This window comes from Cervus elaphus, chromosome 11, assembly GCF_910594005.1.
Source record: "Cervus elaphus chromosome 11, mCerEla1.1, whole genome shotgun sequence".
In the NCBI taxonomy this organism is placed as follows: Eukaryota; Metazoa; Chordata; class Mammalia; order Artiodactyla; family Cervidae; genus Cervus; species Cervus elaphus.
In genome coordinates this window covers 75,527,908-75,548,474 of record NC_057825.1, presented here as the reverse complement: position 1 = coordinate 75,548,474, position 20,567 = coordinate 75,527,908, and the positions used below count along the sequence as shown (strand labels likewise).

The 20,567-nt window shown below is 43.4% G+C and overlaps 1 protein-coding gene across 3 annotated transcripts in view; it reads left to right on the top strand.

Annotated features, from left to right (window-relative positions):
* The window catches only part of PRKCE (protein kinase C epsilon), a 542,503-nt gene that overhangs the window by 204,670 nt on the left and 317,266 nt on the right, over window positions 1-20,567 (top strand). For all 3 annotated transcript variants that reach the window (XM_043918105.1, XM_043918104.1, XM_043918106.1), the window contains exon 3: window positions 3,522-3,585. In XM_043918105.1, coding sequence (XP_043774040.1) covers window positions 3,522-3,585 — 64 coding nt within the window. The remainder of the gene's footprint in view (window positions 1-3,521; window positions 3,586-20,567) is intronic.

Below are 20,567 nucleotides of genomic sequence, written 5' to 3'. Positions count from 1 at the left end.
GTGCCAAGTGCTTTGTATGTGTGTCTCGTGGAATTTTCACAGTAACCTGTTTCACAGATGAAGAGACAGAGGTTGAAGTTCAAATAGAATACATAATTGACTGACCTGCAAGTGACAAAACTGGAATTCAGTCCTGGTCTGACTCTAAAGGTTGTGTTTATCTCCCCCACAGTTCTACTGCTTTGCTTCTGGCCTCAGCTGAAGGTTGAAAGAGAATCATAGTCAAAAATGGAGATAGTATCTGGGAAAGTGCATCAAATAAAGGCATGAGATTCGAGCTGATTTGACAAATGGGGTTGCCTCTGGGAGAATTGGGAGGAACCTGAAGTCTGGGAGAAGAAACTGAGAATAAACTCTGGGGATGGTTGGGAGGAGGGAGGAGGCCTGCTTTTATGTAGCGCCAGTTGCCTGGTGGTGATGCTGGCTTTCAGCTTGCAGGGGTTTTGCAGGGCTGGGCACCTACATTGCTTCATTATCCGGACCACGTAATTGTGAGCAGAATTTGTGATTAAGCTAATTTGGCCATGAAGTTGCAACGCATTCCACCCCTTTTTGTACCTGATAACCTTTCTAGTCATCCACGTCGAAGTCACACCACACTGGATGGATTCTCAGAGCCTCCTCACTCAGCTTGCTTGGGGCTCAGCCAGCACTCCGCGGCCATCTGCCCAGGCTGCAAAGCTCTTTGTTGCTCTTGGCATGTTTAATAGCTTAATTTCTATTTTTCTGTTTGGAAATGCAGTTCATCGGCATTGAGGCAGCAGTGGATGCTAAAATGGTTTCTGATTGCTATCTTGAATGTTAATATCCTAATACATTTTATCATCAATGACCTGTTCCCCCTTGACACAAGTTCTCACTCCCCTTTTGCAAAGATAGGCATGCAGCCTGCCTTCCGATAGGCCACGCGGCCCATCTCATTCCTTTGCTGTCTCCCTCCCTGCTTTTCTCAGATACCATTGTACTTTGCCAATGAAATCCACAGTCATGGGAAATCTTTGACTTGGAGGATATGAGAAAGTGTTTCATTTTGCCGGCAGGGTTTAATAGGAATGATCTAATCTCTAAGAGGCATGCATTATTTAAATTCCATGCTTTTGGACAAGGGGGCCCCTGAGACTTTTGAACTGTGGCAGGGACGGGATTTTGGTTGGGCTCTGTTCAGTAGAGTCGACTGATGGTTTTCCTGTTTGTAATTCAGTGCAGGGGCCAGGTTATGCTTGTGGCAGGGGACAGTACTAGTGGTAAGAATGCTGGAGAACATTTTCTTTCTCTAAAAACCTAAAAATCATGGGCTCTTGGGGCAGAAGGGGTGCAGAGAGTCATCTCCTGGCATCATCAGTGTGTTATTTGGCTCCCATTTGGACCCCAAACTCGATCTCAAGCTCAGGTGAGTGGCCCCTGTGGAGCTACCTGAGAGCTTTCTGCCCTCCCTCCCTCCCTGCCCTGAGAATGTGCCTAAAAGATCACTGGGGCCTCATCTGGGGCGGGGAGGGGCGTCAAAGACCACTGTGGGTGGAACTAAAATTCTGAGGGAAACTATCAGCCCTCTCAACCACTGAAAGGCTGAGTCAGGAAAGAAAGTGGGGCTCACACATGGCTCAGGGAATGTGGATTAGGAGTGGAGCGAGATGTTGGGGGCAGGGACCCAAACAGCATCAGTTCACCGTGAGTTTTTTCCTCACAGTCTCTGGTGCTCCAGGTATAGCTACCTCTTCTTCCCCTCGTGCCTCTTTGGAATACCATTTTAGTACAAAGCACCTACCTTCCTTCCTGCCTAGGGAAGGGGCTTGAAGGAGTGAATAATCCCAGAATAGGCTCTGGAACACAGAGCCTTTCCCCACTTCCGCAGAGGCTTAATGGGCGTGTCTCCTGACCAGCAGACAGTAAGCTAAACACTGGGGGGTGCAAATAGGATTGTCATAGTTTCTGTCAGGCTGACGATAGAGACACACTGCAGTGTATTATAGCTTGGTAGGGGCTGTGATTGAGATACGTGTGTGTGCTATGAGAACACAAGTGAAGAGTAATTCATTCTGACTTGGGAATATCTGGAAAAGCTTCAGAAAGGAGGCAATAACTGACCTTGACCTTGGAGGAGGAGGAGGTGTTCACCAGACTGACCCTTCCTAAGTAGTACTTGCTAAATATGTGCCTGCTCTTTGCTGGACTATGGAAAAGAAAGGGAGGGGCTAGTAGTTCCTTCCCTCAAGAGACTCACAGCTTGTTGAGGAGTCCAGCCTGGCACGACTGAGCCAACTGGAACTCTGCACAGGCAGGTGGAAGGCGAGGGTGGGTACCAGGGCTACTTGGTGATCCAGGGTTTCCGGAGTCACTACTCTCGTGGAGAACACACTCTCTCTAAGGACAGCTCAGACCTCAGAAGGATATTGACTACAAAAGGCCCAGCTCCTCTGACCTTGCTCATCACCCTGCTTCTGTATAGAAGTAGCTTGCTGGATTGGGAGGTGGGGAGGGAGGGTATGAGGGTGGGTGGAGAAGGTTGGTGGTAAGAATTTAGTAGGATTGGCTTTATCCCAACCCTGGTAGAGGCTGGGGTTTGCCAAACACAGGTGCCAGCACATCCTTAAGCATGGGGCCCTTCAGTTCTGCACATGCACCACTCAGATGCCCAGCATTTGCCTATGATGTTGCTTTCATCTGGAATGCCTTCCCTTTTTTGCCCAGGCTGCTCTTTTATACTGATTTCAGATTCACCAGAATATCTTTTATCAGTTAATTCTTTTCCTCATCATTAAGCTGGGTTTGGCATTGTTCTCTGTTGTTGTTGTTGTTGTTTTTAACTTCCCAGTGAGATTATAAGCACCTTGAGAGTGGGAATAATGTCTTTTGCTTTTTTTTTTTTTTTTAAATCTCCCATGAGCAATTCGTGTCATATAAAGGACAGGGGCTTCTGGAGACGGTCTTGGCATTGAATCTCAGCATTGCCATTTACCCTGGAGTGGTGAGGTCAGTTTCCTTATCTGTGAAACAGGATAACACAGTTTGTTAACCCTGACTTTGTCAGCACTTGGGGCTGGGTAATCCTTTGTTGTGGGGGCTGTCCTGTCTGCTGCAGGAGGTTTAGTAGCATCCCTGGCCTCCACCTACTAGATGCCAATAGCACCACTCCCTCTTCAGTCATGACAATCAAAAATGTCTCCAGATATTTTTGTGTCCTCCCCATAAGTGTTCCTTGTGTCAAGTGTCCCCGTGCAGTTCCCTGTGTTGTCACGTTTTGCTTATGCAGCAAAACCGCCTCCAGCTGGGAGCCCATGGGATGGCACTGCCTGTTGGGGATGCATCAAGCCTCACCATTAGTGCGTCTGGAACATACTAGACGTCCCGTAAATGCCGATTCTCCCTCACCCCTAAGTCACCCAGCACTCTCCATGGTGCAGGTTGATGGACTGAATGGAGCTGTGACCCTAGGTTTTAGCAGTTTGGGTTGGAAATGTCATGAACTCTCAGGTTGCCCCCACGATGCACTAACAGAGTTACTGTCATTTTCTTAATTGCAGATTGATCTGGAGCCAGAAGGAAGAGTGTATGTGATCATTGATCTCTCGGGGTCGTCGGGTGAAGGTAGGAGAGTGTGACCTCTCGTCATTGTTCTCGTCCATTGACCCTTCTGTCTTTTGGTCTCTCCCTTCCATCTTTGGCTGGGACATATTACAGTGACATGTAATTAATTGGCACCGTTTAAAGGAAAAGGTTATTTTGAAGATGTTTACGCCTATGTACCAAAAGAGACCAGCCATCTGTTAGCTCTGGTGGAACAGAGGGAAGATTTTCGTCTTACAGAGTCAGACCAGTAAAGCAGGCATTCCCAGGCGCAGATGCCCAGGCAGGCTTTGGAAGGGCGGCCGCCTCTCCTGGGAAGCTCGCATGGGGTTTGTGTGTGTGCAGTGGGACGGAAGTAAAGCCAGTTGGTCTAAGGGTAGTCAGAAATGAAATAAATGAGGTGTCAAATTTCAGAATCCTATTTCTTGGAGCTTTAATAGAAATGTTACTTCTATAAAGAGGGATAAATTAGGAGTCTGGGATGAACATATGCACTTAAGAACAGGGAGGTGGTGGCAGACTTGGGCTCTAAGGAGGTTGGGAATTAGGACTGAAATTTAGTGATAGGGACCATCTTTCTTCTCTTCTCTCTGAGGGCAGGGGACAGAATGGTTGGCTTTAATGTCACGGCAGAAAGATGGGATGGGCAAGGCAGGTTCCTCTTGGCAATGGGAAAAGATAGAGGTTAGAGGTTGTGGTTCGCAGGGAAAGGCACAGCTCCTGGCTGGAAGACTTGGGCCTTTTACAGCATCTCCCTGGAATCCTGGGGAATATAAGCCAAAGCCACAACCCCCAAATTTTAGGGACAAAGCTCTAGTTTAAGGTTCTCTAATGGAGGGGGATTATGCAAGCAAATTCAAAGGAGCTGGTCAAATGATGCACTTGACAGGTGTGCCTGGTGATTTTTATTTGACTGTTAACACCTGATTTCAACAGGTGTTCAGAATAATTCAGTAATTGTGTGTATATGGAGCTCATAATAGAAGTCAGTTCTCTTATAATAGATCTCAATTATTTGGCATAGGTTTAAAACTTTAAACATCCTTCCAAAATTGGTCTCTTACATTTTCTGCTCTTTATTGCAATTACATTTTAGCATTTCCAACTTTCCTTCTCTACTCTCAGCTCTGAACAGCCCAGAATAGAAAACTATTGTAGAAGATTTGAAGATTTAACAATATTTAGTTTGAAATATTCAAGATGTGCAAAAGGGCAAAAAAATAATAAAATGAGATTAAGAAATAAAGCACCCAGTAAGGTAAAGCCTTGTGTTACTTTTAACATAATGACTGATCCCAAATTTACCATACTTCACAGTATTACAGTGGTCTCCTGGTTAGAAATATGGGTGAAACATTTGATGGGAAAAATCAATCCCCCCTTTCCCTTACATAATTCTATATGCAACAGGATAATTAATTAAATATGTACTTCCTGTGCCAATATGCTGGGCAATCAGTGGGAGGCTTGGTTATTTTTTCCTTTGAAAAAATTAATGACTTGCAAATTATAGAAGATGTCCTTTTTTTACATTAGCAGGAAAGGATATGGACAAATGAACGAATAAATAAATCAGAGGCAATTGTTTTTTTTCTTCTTGCTTCTACAGCTTATTGCATGTGAATGACCAAAGCAGTTTTCATTGGACTGAATTCTTAGTCTATTTTTTTTTATCTCTTTCATCTAGAGAAAACAGAGTTTACTTTGGAAATGCTGACACATGCCAGACTCAGTAAAGTGCTAGCATGTGTTGCTCTGAAGAAAAGGAGAAGTTTTCTCCTCTTTTTTCTTGCTGTTCCTGGATTTGGAATTCTTTCTCTGGATAGTGGGAGGGACTTCCAGCAATCTCTTCCTAGAAGCTGATCTTGGTGCATTCTGTTTGTGTTCTATGCATCTGTTCTCCCAGTCCTGCTCTGGGATGTTGAGGACTCGTGGTCCAAAGGGGGTTTTGTTTTTGGAAAGGTTGGGAGGGTGAGAAGAGGAATGGAGAATAAGTAGCCACAACCTTTGCTACCTTGATTGCATGGTAAGGGTCCAGGGAAAACCAGGTTTGTCACACCCAGACTGCGGACATTCATTGATTCTTTTATAAGTCCTTCTCTTTAGTGAAAATTCCTGACTCTGTATTCTGAGAAAAGGTGAAAAAGAGAGCTGCAATGAGGCACAGCTGACATTGTCACTGCTCTATTATTCTGCCATCAAGCATCCCTTCAGCTTGCCTGTTTCAAGTGCTCCAGTCAGTCCCATCAATGGAAAAAAAGATATTCATAGCAATTGCACAAACTTTACACCACATGCAAATAGCAAAGAGCTCAGGGAAAGATGTGGGGGTGAGGCTGTGTGAATACACCCCCTTCTTCTGGGATGTGCCAAAGGATTCTTTTTTCTTGCTAACACACTGTGGAAAGCCTGGACATTTACGTCTGCTAGAGCTGGAGTTAATGTGATTTCTAACTGTCTAATAAAATTCCATTGCTTGCTTGTCCTGTGTAGTTCATCGTAATGGGATTTGACTGGTATGAGCTTTAGCTAAACCAGGCGACCTAACCTCAGACGTATGGGGTCAGGCTGGATAACAGTTAGGGTCATTTCTGGTCATGCAGTTTTGATCTTTGGTATAATTTGAATAGACATCTGTCAAAGCTCAAGCTGAAATATCTGTAACCAGTAGAAGGGGTTGACAGGTACTGTGCCAAGGACTTTACCTACATTATCCCATGCAGTAAACCTTCTCAGAATGTTTTATGTGTTGCTGTAGACTTGGGTGCCTCTTGTGCGTTAGTTGTTCAGTCGTGTCTGACTCTTTGCAACCTCATGGACTCTAGCCCATCAGGCTCCTCTGTCCATGGAATTTTCCAGGCAGGAATACTGGAGTGGGTTGCCATTACTTCCTCTAGGAGATCTTCCCGACCCAAGGATCCAACCCACTTCTCCTGTGTCTCCCGTATTGCAGGCAGATTCTTTACCCACTGAATCATTGGAGAAGCACCGGTGCCTCTTTAGTGTTTGCTTTTGTCATAGGTAATGACCATGGGGCTTCCTGGTAAACACAGCACTACAGACTCACCAGATACTTAAATCAGAGCATAATTAGCCTAGGCAACAGAAGCATAAAAAACAATGTATGTAATTCTCAATTGTGCAAATAATTATTTCCTGTTGTGGACATTAGTTAATATTTTCCCTTTGTTGTGATGTAATTTGTATATTATTTCTATTCTTTATAGTAATATGATAATGAGCCATCATTTGCAGACTCCCAGAGGAGGGGCAATCAGAGTCTGACCTAGAGATTTCTAGGCTCTTCTTCTCCCACCTTCCATCCAGGTGTCATGTTCACCCAGGAGAGTTTTTCAGAGTTTAGACAATAATAGAAAGGACAGGAAGTGGATCTCAGTGGTATGTTTGGGTCCCCAAACTGTTTCTCCAATAAAATGATGAAGATAAAAGCAATTGGAAAGATTTTTGCAGCATATCCGTCATAAATACTGCAGTTAGATCAGGTTGGGAAATTAGTACATATTGTGGAAGTGGAAGATGAAGAGGTGGGTGAAAAAGCAAGCCCTGTTTTCTTTTTTCTGTTGCCATAGGCTTCAGAAAGCATTCAGTCTCATCTCTGGGAGAGGAGAGAGTAAAAAGAGAGCCTTAGAAATCTATCAGTCAGTGGACCGGTGGACTGCACTGACTGATGGACTCCTAAATCCTAGCTCCAGTGTTTACTAGCTTAGAGCTTCAGATTTCTCAGCCATCAATGGGGCTAATAGGATGTATAGTAGGTTTTGATACTGTGATAGGACTGCTTTAAGGACAGAGTACTCACATGAAGGGGCTGCTTGACAATATCGTCAAGGCCCTGGAGACCTGAAGGCAGAGGGGTGAGCAACGCTCCAACCCAGTGCTCTGGAAGGAGCAGCAGGCAGGGTATCCAGGGAAACAGTTTGAGGGCACGTTTCTGACTCTGGGGCATGGCATAAGCAAAAGGTCCAAGAATAGAGCAAGGTGCCAAAGAGGAATTCATAGAGTAATATGTATATCTTTCAGGGGCTATGAGATTGCTTTTTGCAGAGTTTGGACTTTCCCATAGTTTTGTCCCATTTTCTTTCTCTTTCGTCACCACCCTTCTCCCACTGAAGTATTCCCCAGAAGAACATTCATTAGCTTGTCTGTGTCTTGTCGCCCTTAATGCTATAAATGTCTGTTTTCCTAAGCCTGGGCTTCTACCTTCTCTGCTCAGTGCAGACAGAACATGTGGTCCCCACACTCTCATCAGCCCTGGGTGAAAAGCCCTGCATATATTTGAAGATGGTTATTAAATCTCTCTTCTTCAGGTTGAATCAATCAAATTCCTTCACCTTTCTGAAGAGAGAGTTTAGAAATCTTATCTCATCTTTGCAACTCTCTTCTAGGCTTTTTTCAAGTTGCACAGACTGGTAGACATGATCAAACGTGCTTTGCTTCTTTCTAAGATGATAATGTGTGTAGAGCAACTACATACATCTCCTGGAGGGAGATGGTGACATTGAGAGGTCAAGTGATGTGCCCAAGGCCGAAGAGTTTACCACAAGACCCTGTTGGTTCTGATTCCTGGCTATGATTCAGGGCCTTGCCTGGATTAGGGCCCCAATAATGAACCCCCTTGTGTCTATGTGGCAAAACCTCCTCACTGCTTTTAACAGTTTAGTTCTTTTCTTCAGGAAGCTTTTTATAGAAAGAGGAAGGTAAAGTTTTTAGTTTTGAATCCAAAGGTGACCCAAAGAATCCCTTTTATAAATAAGCAGATCTTTTTCCCAGTGAAATGAAATGAAAACTTACATGGTCCCAGTTTAGGAATGGTCAGCTCCTTTTCAGGCTGTCTGTAAGATGCATTCATAACTAAGTCTTGGTCGGACTCAAATCCCAGCAGATTAATAATCTTTCTTACCTTGTGTCCATGGTAGGGGTTAGAACACTGCCTTCAGGGTTGAAATAGAGAGGCAGGCTTTCCTCTTGACACTCTGCCACTGGTGGTTTTTATCTAGATAACATCTTTCCAATTCCAGAGTCCCACTGAATCTTTAGCTTATAAGAATTCTACTGTTTTTCTTAGAATTTCTGCATTTTTTAATCCAGTGCCTTCTGATGATCATTAAGCAGGACCATCCATTCAGATGAAGAGTATTCACTAATGCATTTTAGTGAATATGACAAGTTTGGTGTCCATGCTGAATTTGGGGACTGGGAAGTGGAAAATGAGAAATAGCATTTGTAAGAGCACATGGCCCTTGCCTTCAAGGGACTTGCAATTCTATTAGGAATCCATGACACCTGCAGGACAAAAGCATTAGAGAACAAATGCAAGATAATATCACATTGAGTGCTTAATTGGTGTTACCAGGAGTTCTCCAAATGGGAATAAGTTGAAGCTTTAGAATAACCCAGAGAAACTCAAGAAAGAAGCAAAGCTTGAAGGCTGAAAAGAAAAAGTTAGGTATACCAGATTGACAAGGAAGAAGTGGGAAGGTCATTCTGTGTAGAGAGCATCATGTCATCATTATCAAAGACAGCTTTGAAGCTCTGTTTTTTTGGTAAGGCTCAATAGACACTATAAATTAAATAGATGCCATTTGTATTCTCAAGGAGCTTCCAAACAAAGACAGTCATCAATGTGGCAGAGAGAAATTTTCAAACAAGGAAATGAAATAAATGATTAAGTTGTGTTTGAAGATGGAAGGCAGCTCTTTCTGGATGTGTCTTCATGGTCAAGGCCTCTCACTCACCTTGGCCACTAAGGAGGAGGGATATTCTAGGCCAAGTATGGTCACGTCTGGGTTATGGCAGAGAGCACATTTTTAAGCATGGGACTTAGGTGATTTAAAGGACAAGACCAGTACAGGCATCTCTTTGTGATCTTTTCTTTGTGGTCTTCTGTGGCCTTTTCAGCAATCTCATGGAGTCCCACGGTAAGCCTGCTACCACCCTAAGCCTTCTCCTTCTCTCCAGCCTATCTAGCTGGTGTCCCTGCATCAAGCCCTGACACTCTCACCCTTTTCAAGTTCTGTTCAGTCTCTAATGAGAAACATTGCTTTATATGTTAAAGGGACCCCTTACCCACCGAAAAAGGGACTTCAAAGTCAGGCACTGCACCAAGGAGCTGATGGGTCTCCCTCCTGTGAGGTGCCTCTGGCAATAAGGTTGTGATCCTGCTCACCCCACAGGGTCCCCACACATTCGTGGACAAGTTGGATTCTCCAGTAGCATGTGGAGAACAGAAAACAGCCTCAGCATTTGATAAGAGTGAATATTAACCAAGCCAGATGTTCAAAAACATTATTCTTGCAATGTGCACCCCACCCCACCCCCACCCCCACATATTCACTTACTATTGCAACTCAAGACTCAGAGAATGGGCCTATTAATTTCCAGATTTTTGGCTCCCTCCTTTGTCCTGATGGAATAAATGCTTGTTCCTGGAAGTGGCCATATGCACCAGATGAGACAGGGAGAGTCAGCTTGAAAGCAATGAGGACCAAACTCCCATTAAGGGGTTTATAATGTCACAAAGAGAGACAATGCTAAAATGCTTGATGAGAAATAAGCCAAGAAACCCTCATTTCCTTCCAGACAGGCTCGAGATGCACAGCAGTTCCTCTGAAATGAATCATCCACAGTTAACAACACCAAATGCCAACCATTAGCAGATGAAAAACAGAATTGAATCCTGAGTGTGTGGAGAGCAGAGCTCTTTAGGATCACTACCAAAGCATCCTTCCTCTCGGCCATTATGGGAGCGTAGATGTGCATTTTCTATTTTCTATTGACTTGTGTGCCTGTTTTACTAATGAAGTAATTGAAGGAGGAATAGTCATGTTGAATAAATAAGTTTAATAGAAAGAGTAGGTTTATAATAGATCCTTAATCAAGAAGCAAGCGCCGGGTATCCTGGTGTGGCCTCCGATTCTGTCTTTGTTGTCTTGCTAGACATCGGTTCTGTGTCTTACAAAGAAGATCGTTTTGGAAAATTCATGTTTGCAGCTCAGATCATACTGGGTCAAAGTGGCTTATAATTTAATCATTTACTGCTGTTGATGTCCTTGTGATTTGGCTTAAAACAAAAGGGTATTTCCATTCATCTAACTTAATTTAGAGAGTTGTCTTTCAAGACCAATTACTTTATTCTTTTATCTAGTTGAAATTGGCCAGTGCTGACAGTTTTATTGATTTTTCTTATTACCTAGCTTCATTGAAACATTCACATTCTCACAATCAAGTGCATTCACCATCTTATTCAAGCTGCTCACACTGGGCCTTTTATCTTCCTCCTGGATTATAAACCTTTGGTGTGAGCTTTAGGGGGCCTGGGAAGATGTGTTTTTTTGTGCACGTACATATAGCTGAAAATGAATGTCTGTGAATCTCCTATCTCCCCTTCTTCCTCAGTGACCCTCATTTGAAGCATCTCTTATTTACTTATCTAAGAAATGCTAGGCCCTAGGAGTATAGAGTTAATGAAGATGGTCCCTGCTCTAGGGCATCTGTACTCTTACACAATAAGGCAAGTACTACACCAGTAAGCACTGTGATGTGTTTGATCATTTGGGTAGCTACTGGGAGAACAGGGTATAGTGGGACTGCTCTTTCTGGAGTATGCGGTCAATAAATGACAATCTCCAGTACTTCCACATGCTCTCGTCAGCTCCATGGTAGCCCTAAAAGGCAGGTAATAACAGTTATCCTCTTTTCTTGGTTGAAGAAACAGAGCCGCTGTCCACTGAAGGCACGTCCAATCAGAAGATAAAATAAAGGCAGAGTAGTACTTGATTTAGGGCTTCCCAGGTGGCACTAGTGGTAAAGAACCCCCCTGCCAATGCAGGAGACGTAAGAGATGCGAGTTCAGTCCCTGGGTTGGGAAGATCCCCTGGAGGAGGGCATGGCAACTCACTCCAGTGTTCTTGCTTGGAGAATCCCATGGACAGAGGAACCTGGTGGGCTACAGTCCATAGGGTTGCAAAGAGTCAGACACAACTGAAGCAACTTAGCACACATGCATGCATGAATAGTTTTACCAAAATGTGAACCTTTCGGGCATACCTATGACTTACACATTAATTCATTCAACATAGAACCATTTGGGCACCTTTAGCAGTTACTCTTCTCAGTACCAGGGACACAGAAAGTGTGTTAGTCACTCAGTCGTGTCCAGCTCTTTGTGACCCCATGGACTCAGCTCTTCAGGTTCCTCTATCCATGGAATTCTCCAGGCCAGAATGTGAGAGTGGGTTGCTATTCTCTTCTCCAGGGGATCTTCCCGATTCAGGGATCGACCCCTGGTCTCCCACAATGCAGGCAGATTCTTTACCCTCTGAGCCACCAGGGAAGCCCTATACCAGGAACCAAGAAGTGTAGTGAAAACAGAAATCCTGGCACCTGGGCCCCTTCTAATGGACATGCTTGGGGGTGTGTGGGCTGTCTCTGCATGATCTACCACATACTGGGAACCAGAGTTGTCTCTGGAGAAGGGAAAGGGTGAATTTGGGAAAGGGTGAGTTTGGGAAAGGGTGAATTTTGAAAAGGGGGAACCATTCTTGTCAATATCTATAATCTTGGTTTTCTTTCCCATGTGATGTGCATGAGCTGTTAAAACAATTAGAAAATTTGAAAAAAAAAAAAAAAAACAAATTAGGTAGAAATGTTACCATGCCCATATACATGGAGACTGAGACTTGCCCATGAACACAGGCTGCGGCAGGTTTCACAAGACCTAGGTAGAGAGGAATGACCTGCTTAATTCACAGCATGAATGTCTAAGGGCAGCGAGCTCAGAAATAATGCATGACACCCACTTCATGTCACTCAAGACATCTCTGATCTGGAGTGGGATATGCTGAAATTAAGGACGCTGTCAGCGTGTGCCTGTCTCCAAGGACTATGTGCTTCTGACATGTAGAGGCAGGTGGGCCAAGTAGCCAGACTCCATGGAACAAGTGATGGATGAGTGATGCTCCCAGAGCGTTCATTCCAGGAAGCTTCTGGCCTCTTCATGCCCACTCCTGCTGCTGAGAGGCTGCACACCTCTGAATGGACAGTCCCATGCAGGTATTTTTTTTTTTTTTTCACTATGGTAGCTACTTTATATAAGCTGCAGCTGCTACTGGTGCTAAGTCGCTTCAGTCGTGTCCGACTCTGTGCGACCCCATAGATGGCAGCCCACCAGGCTCCCCCAGCCCTGGGATTCCCCAGGCAAGAATATTGGAGTGGCCATGCAGGTATTTTTTTATTAGCACCAGGCAGCGCTCTCCAGAGTTTAGGGCCAGCTGCTTCTTGTTCCAAGTTTAGTCATCTCCACAGACTGGGACACTTCGCTAGCTGAGGTCCCTTCTGCCTAGCTAAGTAGAGCACATTGGCTGCCAGTGGGTTATTTATACTCTACAGACACTCAAGTTTGCCCGTTTCCTGAAAATTAATAGTGGTGTTTAGTTCAGAGAACTGTTCTCTGCAGCAGGAACTCATGGCTTCAACTAATAGCCAGGTGTAAATTCTTTGGCAACTGTCAGAAAGAATGAAGTTAGAAGGTAAGTCCACTTTTAGGTGTCTGTGTGTTACTGGGACTAGGATTTCATAGACACCTGCACTTTAGCTTTTCTTCCACAGTTAGTTAATTACTGGATATACTGCTGATTCAACAGATGTATATGGAGTCTGTTGCCTGCCTGGCACCTTGCCAAGAGCTGGAGAAACCAAGATGTAAAAGATGTAGGTCTTGCCCTCAAAGAACTCCCAAGCTAGGGTGTGTCTGGCAACAAGTCAGCTGCTTCACTTGGACCTCCGTGGCCTCCTTGGTATACAAAGAGAAAGAGAAATGGGACTAATGACACTATGGCCCTCTGCAGGGCTGAATTAAAACCAAGATAAGTTTGCTCAGAGCTGGGCACCTAGAAGGAGGAAGGGAGAGAGGACAAAAAATTTTAAGCCAAATCTCTGTACAGAGATTATTTTAAAGCCTAAATGGATCTGCCATTTCATTATCCCTATCTTACAGATGGAAAAACTGAGGCTTAAGGAGTTTTAAGACTGTGAATCCCCTGGATCCTATAAAGATGCAGATTTGGTTCAGTGGGCCTGGGGTGGGGCCTGAGTTGCTGCATTTCTCATTAGGTCCTAGGAGATGCCCCTGCCACGTGTCCTTGGACAACACTTTGAGTAGTGAGAGACTCTAAGACCTGTGATTCAGTTTCTATAGGATTAAAAATTAAGAGAAATCTGCTTTTTTCTTCCCCAACTTCCAATCATTTTGTCCTCAAAATCAAGAACTTGCAATCCTTTTTTGTTTAGTATCCTTCCCCCTACCTTCTCCTTTCTTCTGGAAAAGGGCTGGAAAGGCACTTGGCCTATTCTTAGGGAGGTAGGCAATTCCCTGGGTGCTGGTATTCCAGTCCCAGCTTTAATCACCTGCAGAAGGTCAAAATGGATAGCATCGGTGTTCTTTAGCTAGGAGAACAGGCACAAATTTATACCACGAAAACAAAAAGCAACCAGTCAGGATATTGGATTTTTTGTTTTTGTGTTTGCTTGTCTATAAATACCCTCAAGTATTGAATGGGGCTTGAATTTGACCCCACTGTGCTAATTTTCTCCCGGTTCCTGGGGCTTTAATTAAAGTAACTCACCCAGGGACCTTGCTAGAACTTACCTCTCTGTGATCCTTCTCTGGGGCAGGCAAGTTGCACCTGCCTGTAATGGAGGTGGAAATGCAGGGGGAGTTCTGTTAGGTGCTGGGTACACAGTAGGGGCATAATTTTTAACTTGTCGCACAAATGAATGTGTGCCTAAATGAAATAACAGGAGAAAGTGTCACTTTAAAAGGAAACTATGGAGATAAGCGAGGTGTTTGGTGTGACCTTGCTTTGGATAATCGGCTGTTTTGTATTCCAGTATACAATCAATTTCACGGGTGGGAGTGAACCTGCATGGTTAAACTATGCCTGGTACTTATTAGGGGTGCTCTGAGGCCACCTCAGGGCCTCCACACACGCCAAGTCCCCAATTATAATATCCTATCCCCTCCCTTTTAATTCAACTACTTCTGTGTTCTTTCAAAATTTGATTTCAAGTTTGCCTCCTCCTGGGGACCTTCCCACGCCAGCTGTACCACTCCAACCCACCGGTTCACACACTGTTTTTGCTCCCACACTCTTCTGTGTCTTTCCATACAAGCAAGTGCTCAGATATTTATATTGTATCTATAACTAGAGTCCTGGTTGTACCCTGCCTACCCCAGTAAGCCACAAATTATCCAAGGGCAGAGGCTTCTGGAACACAGGCTTCGAGCTGAGAGCCGGCCCGGTGCACATGAGGTTCCTGGCTGGCCCTTTGATACAGCAGTGCTGAGCCCAGGGCGCTGTCCTGCCATCTGGACCACACACAGCCAGACTGGGGACAAGGGCCATCTCTGTAGTTGGACCTTTTTGTGTGCTGGGGACTCAGATCACCCAAAGCCGTTGTGAGACTAGCTATCGTGGCGGCTCCAAGCAAGTCCACAGGAGTCTTCATCATCACAGGGCCTCATCATGCTGGGCGCATGGCCCCTGGTTAGTTATAATACATTCAGCATAAGCAGCTCTATGATGAAGTGCAGTGTGAGCAATCCCTTTACTGAAATCAGAAGCTTGGATTCTGTTCCGGGCCCTGCTTCTAACCAGTCAGTTGAAGGTGATTGAATTTTCTGGCCCTCAACTGGATTGCATCAAAGGTATTAAGATGCTGTTATTCAGTGGATGCTTGGGATTTTGGAGTCTCAGATTGAAGACTTTCTAAATACAGGTGTGAGTCATTGACAGTGTTTCCTCATCTCTATCTATACTTGACACCAAGGAGCAAGACTCAATCATTCCTCGGTGAAGCATGGGATCCTGAGTAGTTGGTGAGACATGATTGGGTATCTTAAGAACTTAAAGTGTGGCAAAGAGGAATAGGGGAAAGGCTTATCCCGTGGCTCTTGGGCAGCTCAGGGACCAGAGGGGTAGCAGTTACAGGGAGGAACTTTAAGCTTAGTTTAGTAACTACTCATTAGCAGTTAAGTACATTTCAGCAGTAAATAGGGAGCTCTCAATCTCTGTAGGTATTCAAATAGAAACCGAGTGAGCGTTTAAAAAAAAAATTGTAGAAAAGATTTCTCTTTTTAAAAATATCTATTTATTTTTAATTGATTGATGATTGGTTTACTATCTTGGTTTGATTTCTGTCATACATCAACATGAATTAACCATAGGTGTACTTATGTCCCCTCCCTTTTGAATCTCTCTCCTACCTCCTGCCCATTCCAACCCCTCTAGGTTATTACAGAGCCCCAGTTTGAAGATCAGATTATCTGTAACATAACTTCCATTAAGTATCTACAAATGGAGGATAATAAAACAACTTTATTTTATTTGAAAAAAAAAAAAAACCCAAGGTCTACATGGAAAAAGAGGTAGAGAAAAAGAATGAAATGATGAGAAAAGAGAATAAGTTGGACCTCAACATTGATATACAGAATAGTTCTATTTCTGAAAAATTTAGTCAAAAATGGAAATGTTGAAATTTGAATCTTATTTCCAAAGATCTAAGGAAGGATTCTATTTGATTCGACCCCAAATTGTGTGAACCTATCCTGGAAGCCTTGCTTTTAAGAGGAATAACCTCTTGTAACACCAATTTTGCTCCTTAATTCTCTCTCATATGGAGATGAACGTGGAGTTCACTTAAAAAGTGGTCCATTGGTGTGTGTCTGTGAGCAGCCCCATCTGCGAGAAGGAAAAAGAGCAACAGAGATCCCTGACTCAAAGGAGAACATCATTTCATCATGCTTGTCGTGTCCGCTGAGAGGTAATGGTTTTCTCCTCAGACTTATGAGGGTGTTACATGGAAGCTACAGAAGTGGAAAGGAATGGAGGATTCTTTGCCTCTTTAGCCTCTTGCCCCAAGAAAGGGTTTGATTTTGGGTAGATAGCTTCTCACTATGGTGGCTGATGATTGCTGTGAACAGGTTGAACCATTTACTGCCTACGTGAGGTCAGGGCACCAGGAAGGTGGTTGACTGCCTTCCCCCAGTATTGACCTACCTTTTGTCTAATGCTTGAAATTACCTTTAGAGCTTTCACATAGATGGTGGTTTTGATGCCATCACATAGCTCTTTCTTCCCCCCAAAGAAAAGAAAAGATCAACCCTTTTAGAAAGATGAAATCATAAGCCTTATTAACCTTCTCATGCATGAAGGACCAACAGTCAGGTTTGCAGTCCCCTAATTTTGTGCATGATACCTTTCTAAAAAGAAAACACATGTCTGAAGGGCAAAGAATTGAAAGTCTGAATAACTGAGTTAAATGTTATAATAGAAGATTCCATTCCCGGAAAACAAAAGTATATTATAAAATCCTCTCATAATGTCCCATTGTGTAGGCACAATTTTTTAGTAATAATTCCAGCATCTTATTATTTTTTCTTTTCTCGTTTGGTCACCCGTCAACCTCCTTAAATGCTAGAAGGGTACAGCTGAGGCAAAATAGGACCCTTTGCTGATTTGCTGTATTCTCTAAAGGAGAAAAGATGCATCTTATCACAAGAGCCAGTCTTTTTCCTTTTCCCCTTATCCATCATTCTTACTTAACAAAAAGGGGCAGGAGCAATAAAATATTCAATAAATGCACAAATGCTTTCTTTAGACTCTAAACACTGAGCAGGCCAGGACTGTGTCTATTTTGGTCTCTGTTGTTCTTTTATGGCCTCAGTGCCAGTGAACAGGGGTGCTTAGGAAATACTTGTTCCTGGAATTAGTGAGTGACCGCTGTCCAGGTGTATGTGACAAATGTGTGGAGGTGGCTCCGAGTCTCTGCAGGCAGAGAGCACTGTTGTGAAATGTCATTGCTGTCTGATGGCAACTGTCTCTGTTTGGCCAGTGTATTGTTTGAAGGCAAAACTTATGAAAATTAAGAACTGCCTGTAATGGGGGGTTTGGGGTCATTGGGGCTATCGGCAGTGTGCCTGGAGCATGGAAAACAGACTTCACCTGCTTAATTATAGATGGCCATCTAGCTGCCTGACCTCTCCCTGGCTGTAATTATGGCCCTTGTAGCCACTCTGCCAGGCCAACTAGAATCACCTGGTTCTGCCTGAAGAGGGACCTATTTTGCTTTTATTTTTAATTTTTTAAAGCAGAAATCAAACCAGTGTCCTTCGGATTTAACACTCATTTCCTATACTGCGTGAGGCCTTCACCAGGCTTCCTTGCCTTAGAAAACCAACAAGTGATAATGTTTTTGTTTGACATAAGAAAAAAATATCTTCTGTCATTGTTTCCCTTGAATCAATCTGTCTTGGGATTAATTTAAATCAATCTTACCCTCCCTCCTTTCCACTATGGTCATATGTACCTATGAGCCAAATTGAAAAAAGAAGAACATTTCCAGTACCTTTGCAGTCTTCAGGGCCCCTCACTGACCTTGTCTTTGCCTTTTCTTCCCCAAAGGTAACTATTTGGTTTTGGCCAAAAAGTTCTTTTGGGTTTTTCTGTAACATCTTTTTAGCCAACCCAATACTATTCTGAATGTTGTGCTAATTTGTTTTTGAATTTTTAGTGATTTTTACCACCTATATGCTTATTTCCTTACATAGTATATTGTTTTCTCTTCTCTACTTTTTAGTTTTATTTAAATAGTACTATCCTATATATTCTTTATGATTTATCCATATTGATGTGACTGTGACTATAGTTCATGTTATCCCATTTATTAATAGCAAAATTCTCCTATCCATTCTCCTATTCATGGACATCTGGGTTGTTTTCAAGTTTTTGCTGTTCTGGGGCACATTGCACCTATAATTTCTTTTGATTATATACTTAGGTGTGGAGCTGATAGTTCAAAAGGTCTTTGTATGTCCAATAGGTAATGATAAGTTATTTACTAGGTAATGATGAATTGTTTTCCAAAGTGACTGTAGCAATGGATGCTACCACCAGACATAAATGTACTTGTTTGCAATTTCCAGTTAATTTACATCTTCACAAATACTTGGTGTTATCAGACTTTCAAATTTCTGCTAGTGTGGTGGGTGGTAGGTATGTCATTATACTTTAAATTTGTATTTCTCTGATTGTTAATGAAATTGAGAATCTTTTCATGTACCTATAGGTTTTTTATCTTTCCTGAGAAATATCTATTCATTCCTTTGGTGCATTTTTCTATTATGCTTTTGGTCTGTTTCTTATTGTTTCAGAGGCAGTTATGCTTGTTGCAAATGTGTGTATGTGCTCAGTCACTTAGTTGTGTCTGACTCTTTGCAACACAGCCTATCAGGCTCCTCTGTCCATGGAATTCTCCAGGCAAGAATACTGGAGTGGGTTCCATTTCCTTTTCCAGGGGATCTTCCTGACCTAGGGGTAAAACCTGCATCTCTTGCATCTCCTGCATTGGCAGGTGGATTCTATACCATTGCACCACCTGGGAAGCAAATATCTATGACTAATTTGTGGTAATCTTTTCAGTTTCTCTGTGGCCAGCTGATAAATGGAAATCCAAAGAATGAAACTTGCTGGACCTTGAAACAACTCATTTTTCACATCTGTGCTTGTTTCTACTTGGGTAAATGAGCATCCTGATGCATGCCTACAGTGAATGATGGCAAAATGCGTTGACATTCATGAAAGCACATTTTGAAAGTAAAACACCATACATGCTTATAGAAAATCTAGTTTTCTTTTTACATTATCCTACTGCCTCCATTTTTATACCAAAACATACTCTCTGAATTATTTATTTATTTATTTTGGTTTTCAGCTGTTTTTTAAATTGCACTTGGTGCCTTTTGAACTTATAATTTGTTTGTTCACTTGTTATGTGTGTCCCTCTAGAATGTACACTCCAGAGGGCAAGAATTTTATCTTGTTCATCATTGTATGTCTAACAACTCGGAATAGTACCTGGCACATAGTAGGTGCTCAGAAAATATTTGTTCTGTGAATTACTAAGCCAGTGGTGTTAGTAGTAGTCATAATATCATTGCTATGTAATCATCCAAATGCTGTATTCATGATTTGCTTCCTATTCAAATAACTTTCAAACTGATGCAGAATATTGTTCAGTGTATCTCTGGCCTTTTCCTTTCCAGAGAGGGTGGGTGGAGCTGGAGAAAAAGAATTGCACCCTGGGGATCCGAGAGCTCAGTTTTTAGACTTGTAACTGGGGCCCCCTGATGGGCTGGCACTTCTGTGAGGGCAGATTTCTAGGGTGAGACCAGAATTTCCCAGGCTATTTTTTTCCCTCCTTCTGCATGGTCGCTGTCAAATTTGCTGCTTTTACAAACCCAATTGGCTTTTGCTTTGTTGCTATGGAAACCAGAGCTGGTAGTTTGGGGGGAATGTGTGTGCTTGAGAGGGCTGGGGGAGGGTGTGTCGTGGAAGTGGTGGAGAACCAGAGCTGGGTGGCGGCCATGGACATGCAGTGAGTGAGGACAGCAGGAACAGTCAGAAAGCTTTGGGAAGGCCCTGCCCACTTGGGCAGTGACTCTCTTCAGAGAGCTTTTGGTTTCGCATGGTGCACACTTGGGGAACAGGCATCTCTTTGTAGATCTGCAGGGCTCCCCTGGCTCCAGTCCAGCCCTTCAGTGGAACATCTGGAAAGCTTTGGCCCCTCCCTGTGCCAAAGCCGCTGAGCCCTGGAGACAGAGATCAATGACCTCCTCTTGGCTGCTCCTTAACCCGTGTCCCGGACAAGCGTTTTTTTTTTGTTTGTTTGTTTTGTTTTGTTTTGTTTTAAGAGGGGTAGGCAGGAACCAGTGAGTAACGCAGGTCTTTGATGCCAAGTCTTGTGGGCTGTCGCAGAAAGACTTTCACTTCTGCTAAAAAGGGTGGGAGCAGAGCAAGGGTCTGGGTAGGGAAAGCAATGAGGATTTGGCTTTTCAGGAAATCAGAGCCCAAGTGGGGAGCCCTGCTTCCTACTCACTGGTTTTCTGGCTGAGAAAGCAGCAAGCTGAGCTAATGCCTAATGTTAAT